The following is a 13,793-nucleotide window of genomic DNA, read 5'->3' on the forward strand; positions in this document are numbered from 1 at the left end:
AGTATTTTCTTTTTTCATTTATTTTGCATTCCATTTTATTTAACAGTAGCCTATTATTGACAAAATCATATTTTTTTTTTTTACTCATGTTTGGGTAGTGTTGGGCTCTGTATTCTTGTTGTACACTCCTGTGTGACATTATGTGACAATAACGTAAAGACAAACACAATGTATATGATTTACTGTAATGAACATTTTATTCCACAGCACTATAAACCATTAATAAAATAAAATTGTGGTTGGCTCCAATTTCAGTAGTCACAAGAAAAATATGTGGCTGGTGTAAAATCATCATCTTTTCATTCATACACTTTTAGTGTTTGAACATAGGAGGGGATGCAGAATAGGTCAATAAGTGAACACCAGTACCAGTATCAATTGCCATATATTCCTTCTCAGAGACATAATGGTGGTGGGGTCGATGTCTGTTTTTCTTGTCAACAGTCAAATCGATGTACAGTACAGACCCATCACACCCAGATTCATAGTTAAACATATTCAGTGAGCATTAATACATTATCACAATTGTCTCATCGAGATATGGTTTTGGTGCTTTTCTGCAAAAAGAAAAAGGAAAAAAATAAAAATAAAATTCCATGCATGATTCGAAGGGTGGGAGTGAAATGCAACACAATTCTGCCTCCTTGTGGACAGATTACATAGCTTGTGAGAGGTACTCAGCGTCATTGGAGAAGAACTCTCCAATAACAAAAATCCATACATTTTTAATATCCGTCTTTATGCTGGAATTATACATTTGGTAGTGCTCCTGTACAAAAATACTTGTTTTTGCAGAGAAGGGGGAGGAAAAGTTAGTAAAAACATTGCCATCAAGAGTGCACATAATTTTGTTTTCTCAGAGTCTAGCAGCTGTTCTAATATTAAACTGCATGTCTTATTACAACACAGCAATTATTCTGCACACACACTGGGTATGGCTTAAAAAACAACCATGATTTAACTCTAACTGTTGGAACATTGCTTCCATTAAAACACTTGATAAATGTGGTCTTCACCCTTTTTGTTTTAAGATCAGTTTGTTCTTGGGGAATCCAGGCACCTGATACTACTGACTAGAAAGGATTAAAAGAGTGCAACAGACACAGTTTACTGCTCACACCTTCACAAAAAGGAAATTGGAACGTTACAGACAAACAGTTTTTTTTTTTTACACACAGAGCGGTCCAATTACCTTCCAATGCAAGAAATGCCCATTTCCTGTGCAGATATATAACATGAAGGGATTATAAAAAAAGAAATCACTCAATACAATCAGAAAGAATAAATTAAAACAGCATAGTACTGGTTCATCTTATTTCACCACATCTATAACACATTCATTTTGTTTTTTAGCCACCACACATCTCGATTGTTTAACATGGGTTTTAGTTCACTGAGCTACTATGGAGTATAAAAACATTGTCCTGAAATACTACTGGGACCAGCCTTTTGTTAAAGTGCTCACATTCCTGAGAAACAAACAGCTGCTTCTGTAGTCACGTTTGAAGGAGCACGAAGAGTCTAGCCAACTTGTTGTTGTGTTTTGGTGGCAAGTGGCATTTAAGTTTTTGATATAACTATTCAATGCGAATATTGAGACAATTTTTAAGTGGCAGTTGTGTGCAATGGTTTCATTCATTTTCCACAAATTCATTTTAATTAAAAACGCGTGTAGTCAATAACTACTTGTACACAGATCAACTACAGATCTGTAATTTCCCTAATTTGATGTCCTGTAATTGTGTAGAATAAAACTTGAAAATTTGATCGTTTAGCTTGCATTACCTGGGTTATCTTCACCAGAGTTATTGTCACTACCATGCTCTGTCAGCCATGGGGGAAATAGGAAAGCTTACAGTGTACAAAATGAAGCTTTCTTATCCACCCAATTTGTGTCGGAAGGTAAACATGAGGATCGGTTTGGCACGTCCAGCCTATATTAGTGAATGACAATGATTTTCAGAGGGAAGAATAAAAGGTGAAATCTTGCTTATTCATCCTTTGGCAGTGGTGAAGTGGCATTAGGCCTAGGCAACACTTCCAAAAAAGTGCTAATGCTCAAGTAAATGAGTCAGCTTAAATCACAGCAGAATATACTGTTAACTGCGGCACACATTGGACGAGTCCTCTCAAATAGGCTATTTTACTTGGCTATTTTGCACACATTGCTATGAATATGGCCAGAAATGTGCTCACCGGTGCTTTACAATAACATGCATATTAAGTAAACAATACTATCATTAAACAGGATATTGAGTGATGTACTGTGAATTGGCTTTTGGAAAGAGGGGGGGGAGAGAGAGAGAGAGAGAGAGAGAAAGAAAGAAAGGAGGTGGGGGGCTTTCAGGTTGGATAGAGACAGCAGAATATATCTGAGTCACACTTGATGGAAATCGTGGCGGCACAATTACTGTCAAGAGGGAGAGACGCTCTTGCTGTTGTCGCGAACAAGAGGGGTGGGGCCTGTCCAGGCGCGGTAGACCAATAGCAGACTGAGCCCTAACGCCCATGTGCGGACTGGAGACAGGAAAAATGCCACAAGGCCGTAGGTCTCAAAGAGAAAATAGCAGGAGTGAACCTGCCAGGTGAGCAGCAGCAGCATTAAGAGGTGAACTGCCAGAGTCCGCCAGCGGCAGCCCGGCCCCAGGAAGTGGGATCGGAAGGTGTTGCCGCGGCAACGGTGATGGAGGCACCAGCAGAGATAACAGGTGAGGGGCATGTTGAAGAATAGCAGCTGGCAGAGAGGAAATGAGTCCAGTTAGATGTGATTAGTTCTTGATTATCAATGTAGGTAGTACAAGGAAGCACTAATACAGCAAGGGGACGGACCATGTTAAGTGCAAGTTGGTTCACAACCTGTATGGCTTGTGACCCCTGAAAATGAAGAGATATTTACCTGTGTGCTCTCATCACAGGTTAGAGTAAATATGACTTATAAGCAGCTCATACATGATTTGTATAGGCTGAAGAGTTAAGTATTCAGCATTTTACAAGAAAACGCTAAAAGATTTTAATTTATTTCATGATTAATATGTCAGAAACTCAAAAAGTTAAAACTCTAAGAACTTATTTTTGGGCCACTTGGGTGCAGCGGAAACAAGCTGACACTGACGTATTACCACCTTGACATTACATTTAGCCGACGCTTTTTATCCAACGACTTCCAGTAGGTGCATTCAACCATGAAGGGACAAACTCAGAACAGCAAGAATCATATAGAAGTACATTAGCTTCTAATAAGCCCAACTACAGAGAGCCACATATAAGTGCTTTTGTTTTTTTTGTTTTTTTACATATTACAAACTTTTTAACAGTTGCCTTACACAGATATGGAGAAACATTAACACTTATTTGGGGTTGTGTTTCACCTGATGAATGCAAGTTCAACATTCACTCTCTCGAGGTAAATATCTGCCTCTTTAGTTGCTAAATGCTGCACTGTGTTCACCAGCTAGTCGCTAAATGCGTCTGTCTGCCATTTGGTGCTGGGCAGGTAGCATGCATGTTGGTTTTAAAGGATTTTGTGATAAAAAAAAAATAGCCTGCCTGCTGTAGCAGAAAACACTAGGAGAGCGGTGAGACTTAACCAAAAACAGTAAAATCGTGGGCCAAAAAAACAAAACAATTAACTGAAATCATTATAAAGCTCTGTAGAGCTAAGCCGGGTAATAATAATCCTCTGTGGGTTCATCACTACGAGCCAACCCTTTCACATACAAGTAGTCATATGACCTTTTGCTAATGTACACACATTACTGAGATGTAGAAGTGCTGAATAAAATTGATTTACTTACTTGAACGACTCCAATAACATAAGTGAGACTGCCCTCCAGGAAGTGTCCATCGACGAACACCCCAAAGGCGAAGCAGGCACCGCTATGGCCATCTATCATCTCTCCTATGAACCACGGACCTGAGGGAAGCCGCACAGCAAGGAGTTATTTATATAGGAACAGATGCAAGATTACAAGGAAAGCCTGTGAAGCAAAGCAGCATTTTGAAAGAACTATGTCACGCGCCAGACAAAGAGGGAATGAGACAAAGCAGTTGACCCACCTAAGGCTGTACACAGGTTAAACAGCAGCAGGGAGTAGTAGAAGGTGTCCATTGTGCTGACCAGATGGAGGGACACACAGGCTTGAGAGGTCAATCCTGGCCATGATAGACAAAACAAAAATGTATGAATATATCAAGAACAATTGTTATTTAAATAATTACTTAAGCCTATATTTATTAACATGATACACTAACATTTAGTCTACATGTTAAGATAAGATAGAATTTTATAGTCTGTTCAGACATTCAGACATTTTCTTGCATCGTCTGCTCCAACAATCAACAGATAACATTAACAAACACAAAAAAACATCTGTACGGTCACCCAACAAACATCTGACACACCCTTTCGACACACACACACACACACACACACACACACACACACACACACACACACACACACACACACACACACACACACACACACACACACACACACACACACACACACACACACATGCAGATCCTAACATCAGTTAATTGCACTTCACTTGCCTGTAATCAATATGAAATTATGATGATGTATTTATATGAATGGTATTTAGTGACAGTTAACCTCTTCCACTTGGAACACGCAGGAATCTGAAGGCCAGCAGCACCCCGACATTCAGCAGCGTGATAAAAACGAAGGCCACTCGGGCCAGGATGTAGTGGTCTGTGAGGAGGACGAAGGACTGCACGAAACCAAAGCTGGGAGTCAGGTCGTCCTCCAGAGTAAAGTGCTGCTCCCGCACTGACGATCGGCCTGCCGAGTCCTGACACGCACACACAAAAAGGTAAGAAAGGAGCTAATTGTTAATTCCATAAGTCTTATAAAACTTTTAAGTTCTATGAGAAAGTCCACATTAAAGTGCCCATATTATGAAAAATAAATAAATAAAACAAATCACTTTTTCAGGGATTTGGGGTGTTATTTTGTGTCTCTGTTGCTTCTACACGCATACAAACTTGAAAAAAAAAATACATCCATGCTGTTTTGAGTGAGATACGGGTTTCTGAATGTATCCTGCCTTCAGTCTCCGGGTGAGCTGGTCAAAATCGGCACGGCCGCCTACGTCATCGGCCGAAACATTTGGTGTGTGCTAACCACTTTAGTTAATGCCACATCAGCTAGCTGTTTCTCCAACTTCGGTCAGTTACAAGGCAGGATTAGCCGGGGGACGAGGGCGCACTTCCAACTTTGCGTGGAATTAGAGATGGCCTGATACCAATTTTTGCTTCCTGATACCGATTCTGATACCTGAACTTGCGTATCGGCCGATACCGACTACCGATCCGATACCAGTGTGTCATATATTTTATTATGTTTTAACAACTGTATACTACTATCCCTGTATGGATGGGATATTATTTCTATCTTTGTTGTTGAATGCCACATAACTTTCTTTTATTATGCAGTTTGACAGTCAGTTATAATGGAAAAAGAAGATAAATAAACTACTTTAACGTAGATTTTCTTTAGGGCTTTATTACGAGGTATCGGATCAGTGCATGAACACCAGTACTTCCCGATACCGATACCAGCGTTTTAGGCAGCATCGGTATCGGAACATCTCTACGGGGAATACCTGCAGACGAGGGACACGTAAGTAGTTCTATACATATACATCTCTCTATACATATACATCTCTATACATCTATATATAGGGTGAACTCGTGTGTGTTGTAGCAGTGTTTTGCCATTGAGAACGAGGTGGCTAACCGCTAGCAGCGTTAGCTTCTAGCTAGTAGCGCCGTACCTAGCTACAGCGCATGTGCAACGCCCAACAAAGATGGGATAGAAGTGAGATGCCTCACTCTGTAGCTAAAACAGAGAACTCAACACACAGGGTGAAAAGATGAGCTGCAGCAATGTGCAGTACAACAAAGATATGGTGTTTTTTGAAAATTATACCACATAAACCTATTCTGGTACAACCTCTAAATACAGTTATGAACCTGAAAATGAGCATAATATCAGCACTTTAAAAGTCACAGTGCCGGGTGTAAGAAATAAAAATAATCAGTCAAGCTGGCTGTGCTGTATGAGGACACAAATTATAGTTGAATAGTATTGTGTGTTTAGTGTGTTTAGTGGAAGAGCACTGTGACAGCTTAGTCAGGCAAAATGAGAAAAGGATACTGTTGTGTGTGCAGAAAGCAGCACTGTATGACGGTGGTCAGAAAGCAACAAGAGCGCAGCAACAAAGTTAATATCAGTTTGACCATGAAAGTAATTCTTATGAAAAAGGGTTTTTTTTTTTTTTCATCATTTTAATTTTATTTTCTTCCAAAAGTTACTTTGATCTTGACCAACAGTGCTTATTGATCTTACAACTGATAAAAACAACTAAACTCCAACTTTTAATAACATAAAAATAGTCTGATTTATATGAATTATAAATGATCAACGTATACCTACCTTAATGCTATTTATGATTTTAATATAAATAATATACTTGTTAAACTTTTAAGTCCTCTCCTGTCTACTTAGTGGATTTTAACATGCACACGGGCGCCCGGATAACTCAGTTGGTAGAGTGGGCGCCCATATATAGAGGTTTACTCGACGCAGCGGGCCTGGGTTCGACTCTGACCTGCGGCCCTTTGCTGCATGTCATTCCCCCTCTCTCTCCCCTTTCGTGTCTTCTGCTGTCCTATCGAAATAAAGGCTGAAAATGTGCACAAAAAAAACGTCACAGTGCCCAGTGTCAGGGTCCCACCGTCACCAGCACTCACTCCTCCCACTCGTTCACATTCCCCTGCTCAGTTCTGCTGCTTTCAGTATTCTAATATACAGCAAATTGCTTGATGAATAAAAAAAAAAACATCACAACATTATTTTATTGAAAGAATTTAACATAAAAGGTACCACTAAAGAATGACAGTTACATTTTAAAGTGTAGTTTTCTACTGATACGCTTTTTCAACTAACTCAGGAGTGTCTTCTGCGATATGTCGCAGCCATTCAGGATGTTTTTTTTGCGCCAGTTGATATTGCCATAACAATAAAAAAATAAAAAAATGATATTTTATATATTTATATATTGTGCAGCCCTAGTACTGACCTCCACTTTAACTCTGATGGTGTGCAGTCCAGTGAGGTAGAGAGATGGATCCCACAGCAGAACATAGAGAGGCCCTCCGGCTGCGTGGCCTTTCCCCAGAGGTTTCCCATCTACGCTTACATGCACCGCTTTGATTGGGGCCTCTGAGAAGGCCAAGATCCTATTGAGAACAAAGAAAATTAACATTTTGTAATATTGAAAATAAGATAAAGGCTATGTTATCATGCTTACTTGTCGCCTAGTGAAAAACACTTTATGATCAACCTCTGCCGATGTTGTAAACGTGTTACTGACAAAAATCTGCACCATGATACATTAAATAATTGACAATTACAGGGTGTACATGCTTGTTATTTTCATTTAAAGTGCACTAATTCATGAGACACATCATGTCTCATAATGTTAACTTTAAATTTTTTTTCTCCTGTATTTCAGAGTGACAGTGGATAGACAGGAACGGTGGGAGAGAGATGGGGCATGACACGCAGCAAAGGGCCGCAGGTTGGATTCGAACCCGCTGCAAAGGCCTCAGCCTACATGGGGCGCACGCTCTTACTGGGTGAGCTAGAGGTGGCCCCGTTAACTTGTCCTTTAAAAGATTAACTTACTAACTAACTTGTTCCCTGGGCCATGATCTAACGGTCTATTAAATGGCATCGAAAAACCAAGATTTTGACATATACAATACTGCTAGTAACAAAACCAAAACCTCCTAGGCAGAGGTAACTGCAGTTTATTTAACGGTAATGTAATATCCCACACTGCAAGCTGGGTATATTACGTAACAGGGGCAGGTGCTCTGTAAAAATGTTTGTTGTGGAAACATGTGTAGTAGAGCCAGTGAGGGCCTCATGGTTCAACACACACAGAACAGACACCTGATGTGTGTTGATCTCCGTATTCGAGCCAGCGGCTCCACTCCAGGATGCAGATACTGTGCGTCCTTGGGGTTGGTGATGAGCACGGCAGGCCACTGCTCAAACCTCAGGTCGGAGAAACTCAGCAGGTCGTGGTCAAAGGCCAGAACCCTGTACCTGGAGACAGATGTGAGACGGGGTTTCTGCAAGCTTCACCAAGCTAAACTTATACTTAGACTGATACAATTAATTACATTAGGGCAAACTGGACCCGAATAAACAGCATAATTAAAAATGATGAATTAATTTAAGTAAATTTCATTTTTTGCTAAAATTGACACTTGCCTATTATGAGTGGATGAGCTTCCTAGCTACTGTAGCGAGCAGCAGTGACTTTTTGGTTGGGTTCTGACTGAAACGTGACAAAAAAGGATTTAACAATTTTCTATGTGCATAATCCACTATTGTTGCACATTGCATTATTGCAATGGGGTACACATTTTTATTTATTTATTTTTATTTTTTTTACAACTAAACATTACTGCCTATGGCCACCGATTGAATTCATTGATTGAAGTGTTGTGGTGTTGAGGGTTTTGTTTCCCTGTTTTTTATGTTATTATGTATGTATTTCTGTTTGTAGTTCCTATATTTTCCATGGATTGTTTATGTTTAGTCTTCCTGTTTGTATTGTGTATTCCTGTTCTTTGATGATTATTTCGGTTTCCTGTTTTATTTTGGCAGTCTGGTTTTCTGTCTTGTCTTTTCTTCCTGTGTTTTCCCGTCTGTCTGATTGTCCTGCCCCGCCCTGATGTGTTTCACCTGTTGTATCACCTGTTCCTTGTTTGATCATTACCTCTTGTATTTAGCCTTGGTGTTCCCTTTGTCTCTTGTCAGATAGTTTTGTGTGTGTGTTTGTGTGCTTTCCCTGTGTCAGTTCTGGTCAATTTCTATCCTTCCTGTATTTCCCTGGTTTTTGTACTCCCTTGGTTTTTTTGGATCCCTTTTACTTATTTTGGAATTGTTTTTTTGCCTGCTGCTTCTCCCACGACTCCCTTGGTTCATTTTAGTGTTTTTATTAATAAATCCTCGAGCTCCGCCCTTCTCCTGCCTGCCTGCCTCTCCCTGCATTTGGGTCCTTTAATCCCCTGAATTGTAACACTAAGGCCCTTTTTTGTTTTCCGTACCTGCGGTTGTCCATCCAGTCACCCAGCTCCAGCTCCAGGGTGCCTTGGGGATGTCTGCTGTGGAGGACGGGCATCAGGCCGCCCAGTGTGTGCAGGTGGCCACACAGATATGCAACTGCAGATCTAAACACAAGAGGTCAAAATGTAAGAACTGTAAGAACTTAGTCATAATATGCCAAAACAAATATTTTGAATATTCTTGAAAATGCAAAATAAAAGAAAAATGTCCCATCACTTGTACTTGAATAGGATTAACAGGAGGAAATTAAAACCTGCTGCCAGTCAAATGCCGCCAACCTTTGAGTTCATCACTCTGAGATTGTGTTATAAATGTCTCGTTAGTTTGCATGTCGAAAGAGCAGGCTGTTGAATGTTTGCAGACTATGTCATGGCATGGCATGACAATATGTATTTACACACCCTGTTAGCATTTTCTTACCTCATCATGTCCCGAACTCCTGGAGACGGGGAGACGACAGTTGAGGTGGTGTAGTGGCCAAACCAGATCGACTGGTTGCTTTTCAGACTCTCAGCTCTGAACGTGTCCAGCAAGTCCATTTGAGTCTGTCATATATTGAGAAAAAAACGTCTACTGTGTGCTTTATTTATTAATTTGAACACAGAAAAATAATAATGTATACTTTATTAATCCTGCAAGGGGAAATTAGAATGTTTTCACTCTGTTATTACACACATGCCTGAATTACCCACACATGCTCAGTACCTATACATGCACTAATGGAGAGATGTCAGAGTGAGGGAGCTGCCCATGGAAAGGTGCCGCGAGCAGTTGGGGGTGCAGTGCCTTGCCCAAGAGCACCTTGGCAGTGCCCAGGAGGTGAACTAGCACCTCTCCAGCTACCAGTCCACCACCGTACTTTGGTCCGTATAGGGACTTGAACCAGCAACCCTCCAATTCCCAACCCAACTCCCTACTGACTGAGCTACTGCCACCCCAAAATGATTGTGAACTATGTTTTCCTTTCAGTAAATTCACATTTACAGCACTGTTGACCATTTAAAGTACAAGGAATCTGTATTGGTTGTAATGTGTGTTAGTACAACCTTCTCTTTGCCTATTTCTTAAATAAACACATTTTGTTTTTCTGTTTACTATTCAATGCATTGCCTTGTAATATAATGCAACCTTAAATCATTTGTCTTCTCTAATCTTCAAGTGTAATAAAAGAATGAGTGCTTGCAGTATTCATAGTTTCTCTGCTTTCTGAAGTTTGTCACAATATTCAGCAAATGTTTATGTTCTGTCAAGAAAAGGTGCTCGCCAGTTGTACCTGGTTGAGAATACCAAAGAAATTGTACGGCCTCTTGGGTCCTGGAGTCAGAGTGGCATCCGCACAGACAAAAGAGTAGTTGCCAAAGGGAGTTTTGTGAACATAGTGGAAAGAGCCTACTTTCTGATTGGCCGAGTATTTCCTAGGGAATGAACAAATTCAACGTGATCAACAAGATACGGTGGTCTGGGATGGAGCCAGCCGCTCCAATCCTAATAGAGTCCTGAGATAATTTGATGCATTTTAAATAAATAAATTAGGCTTGCATAGGAGACAGACTTTGTCTGGCAGAGGATGACCACATCATTAGGAGATAAAAGATCAGTCAGCATTAACAGAAGCTGCAATGTCACATAAAACATAATTTGTATCAGAAGACAAGAGAGTCAGTCTCTGTTCATGCAGATTCTGCTTCTATTTTAGTCCTCAGGAAGCTCAGACAGCTTGGATTATTGTCAATAAATAGGTCTGCAACTACTCATGTTTCAGAGGCATTGAAGTTACTGTGTGCTCTGATCGACTTCACACTCAGCTTGCTGCTACAGTATAAGACATGCAGTAGACTGTGACTGGATGTAAATCAGACATTTACTGTAGTGTTAAACTTTGAATACTGACCGGTAATAATTGTTGACGCTGTCCAATGAAATAATATTGAAGGCATCTGTCAGAAGAAATTAAATAATGGTGAGATTTGGCAGAATATAAACTAGAAAAGGCAAGTCCACAGCTTTAAAATGTACTGCTAAGGAGCAGAATGTCTAATGGAGAAATTCCCAAAGGAACAACACATATTCAATCCACAAATCAGATTTGCTAATGTTTCTGCAAGATATCGAACAAAATATGTTGTTGCCATAGAACCAGATAAACAGACAAGACACACATCAACAACTGCGATCAATAATAGCGGTCAGAGGAGCTCTAGATCCATACATTAGCACTCCTCTTTTTTTGACAGTTACAAATTAAAGATATCTTCTTTCACATCTAATAGCTTACAATCCAATAACAGAGGGGAAAGCGAACCACAGTTAATGGATTCATCAGATAATTGATAATTGTACTCTGGGATGTTTCCATTGAACCACTGAGCATGAAGAGAGCATTGAGATAACAAAATGCTGTGGTTAATCACCATGATTTCCACGGATGTCTATCCACCTAGTGCGCTCCATCACACGTGACCTCTTCAGGATGTTGTGGTAAGCCTGCCACTCCACCTCATGCTGGAGGGAACCCACCTTACTCTCTGTTTTAGCATCTGTCAGATCCCCTGTGGAGGTGGAAAAGATACATCTGAGAAACAACATGGCAACAGCCAGTCGGCCTCAATTACAAGAGTTAATAAGATAATAATAAGATAATAATAAGATAGCCTTCATTGGAAATTTGTCTTGGACACATACAGGGTCTGCTGAAAATACAACAAAAACATGGTGCAAAAACACACACACACACACACACACACACGTACGCACACACACACACACACACACGCACGTACACACACACACACACACACACACACACACACACACACACACACACACAGTTTGAACAACATACCATACATAATAATAGCTTTAGTTAAAGATGGGGAAGATTACTGTACCTGTTGCAAGCACTAGAACTGGCTTAATCACTTCAATTGTGTCAGTGCAGAAGTTTTCAAAATCTGGAATACGTCTTGGGTCATGAAATCGGCTAATGTGAATGTCGGACACCTTGAACCAGACATAAAAAACTGAATCAGGGATAGATTTATACAAAATAAAAAAGGGGCTAAAAAGGGTCTTAAATCTGCCTTTTTATTCCATTAATATGAGAGCTGTAAAACACAAAAAGGTATGACGTCTGACTACAACTTAATGTGTTGCTGAACCACCTTATTACCAAACATTTACCTTACATTTACACACTTCTGTGGTCAGTGACCTCTTTCTGTCAATCATTCAGAGAGAGTTCACTGGGTTAACTACCGCCGCTAGCTTCCTATGACAACACTGCAAAGCCAAAGGTAGGTATTCTACATTCATGTTAAATGTAAGTAATATTAAAAATTGACATATTGGTTACATTTGGAATTCATCGTTCCTTTTATGGTAAATGACCAAAGACCAAACAAAGCTAGCTAGCGAGATGAAATAAAGCCTACCTGTATAAACCAGAATATATTGCTCAACTCGCCGCCGGGAAATGGTGGCGAACTCCCCTTAGAGTCATCCCCATCACGGACAGTCGGGTGCTGAACGCTCCGTTTCGGGTGCCAAGCCGTGTCATAGCTGTCCAGCACCCAGGAGGTGATGCACGCCAGGACCAGTCCGAGGATAACCAGTGCACCGAACAGCTTCAGCATCCTCCTGTAGTGGCGAGAGAGGGGGCTAGCTGCCGCCGTGTGTCCCAGAAAGAAAAAAACTAGCTACTGGTGGAAATAGCTAAGGACACGAATCCCACTGACATTAACTACAGGTAGTATGAACCATTTAGCTACATAGCTAAGATTTTAGACTCAGACCGTTTCTGTCGCTGCCATCGCGGCCACGGGAGATACATTGAGGTGCGGGGTTCATTCACGGCTCGGCTCAGCTGCCTTCAGAGGCGGAAACTCAGCAGGTTAGCTTGCAACCTACCAGCTACCAACACAGAATACTGACCGGTCGGCCAATTTTCTTTCCTAGGATAGCGAAGGCATCGGAAAAGTATGACCTGCCCTACTCTCCCTCTGATTGGCTCGTACGTGTTGTCGTGGTTGGTTGGGTTGGTTAGGTTTAGTCAAGATGAATGGTATTGGTTAGGGTTAGGGTAAGAATGTTAGGGTAAGCCAATCAGAGGCAGAGTAAGACAGAGTAGGGCAGGACCAGAGCCCTTCGCCATCCTGGGGAAAAAAAATACTCTGAATGGTTGGATGCAAAGTGAAAACGTCACCGAGAGAGTGTGTAGAGAAAGAGCTCCCACTTTGAGTGTTTTACGAGTACCGCAGAATCGCCCGCAATATTTATGCACCAGTCATCGCGATGATTTTTGGGAATAACGGAACAGTCACTCTCACATCCTGAGGAGTGGTGGGTTTCTAAGTAATTTCTGTTTTTTAATGAGAAGAATTTGATTTCTGAATTGATTAACAGCTTATATATTTTTTTGAATGTTTTATATATATATATATATATATATATATATATATATATATATATATAGGCTATATATATATAGGCATATATATATATATATATATATATATATATATATATATATATATATATATATCTCCATTGAACTATCTCACATAGCTCAATAAGCGTTTGTTTATCTTTTTTCTTTTGCTTTACATCACATATATATTTCATGTAC

The 13,793-nt window shown here is 40.4% G+C and overlaps 1 protein-coding gene across 1 annotated transcript; it reads right to left on the reverse strand.

The window, feature by feature from the left end:
• Positions 1-173: 173 nt before the first annotated feature.
• tmem62 (transmembrane protein 62) lies at positions 174-13,100 on the reverse strand. Its single transcript, XM_039786295.1, has 13 exons — positions 12,601-13,100; positions 12,058-12,169; positions 11,581-11,718; positions 11,061-11,106; positions 10,443-10,584; positions 9,590-9,714; positions 9,151-9,273; positions 7,985-8,140; positions 7,107-7,266; positions 4,616-4,814; positions 4,057-4,152; positions 3,795-3,913; positions 174-2,734 (listed from the first exon to the last, which is right to left on the reverse strand). The coding sequence occupies exons 1-13, from the start codon at positions 12,799-12,801 to the stop codon at positions 2,414-2,416; spliced, it is 1,938 nt and encodes a 645-aa protein (XP_039642229.1). The 5' UTR covers positions 12,802-13,100; the 3' UTR covers positions 174-2,413.
• Positions 13,101-13,793: the final 693 nt, after the last annotated feature.

The sequence above is a fragment of the Perca fluviatilis genome, chromosome 20 (assembly GCF_010015445.1).
Source record: "Perca fluviatilis chromosome 20, GENO_Pfluv_1.0, whole genome shotgun sequence".
In the NCBI taxonomy this organism is placed as follows: Eukaryota; Metazoa; Chordata; class Actinopteri; order Perciformes; family Percidae; genus Perca; species Perca fluviatilis.

Coding starts and splice junctions, on each gene's coding strand:
- tmem62 (XM_039786295.1), bottom strand. CDS start 12,801: ATGCTGAAGCTGTTCGGTGCACTGGTTATCCTCGGACTGGTCCTGGCG. Junction 11,719..12,057: donor AGTTCTAGTGCTTGCAACAG/GTACAGTAATCT, acceptor CCACCTCCACAG/GGGATCTGACAGATGCTAAA. Junction 4,153..4,615: donor GCGTGTTCCAAGTGGAAGAG/GTTAACTGTCAC, acceptor TATCATGGCCAG/GATTGACCTCTCAAGCCTGT.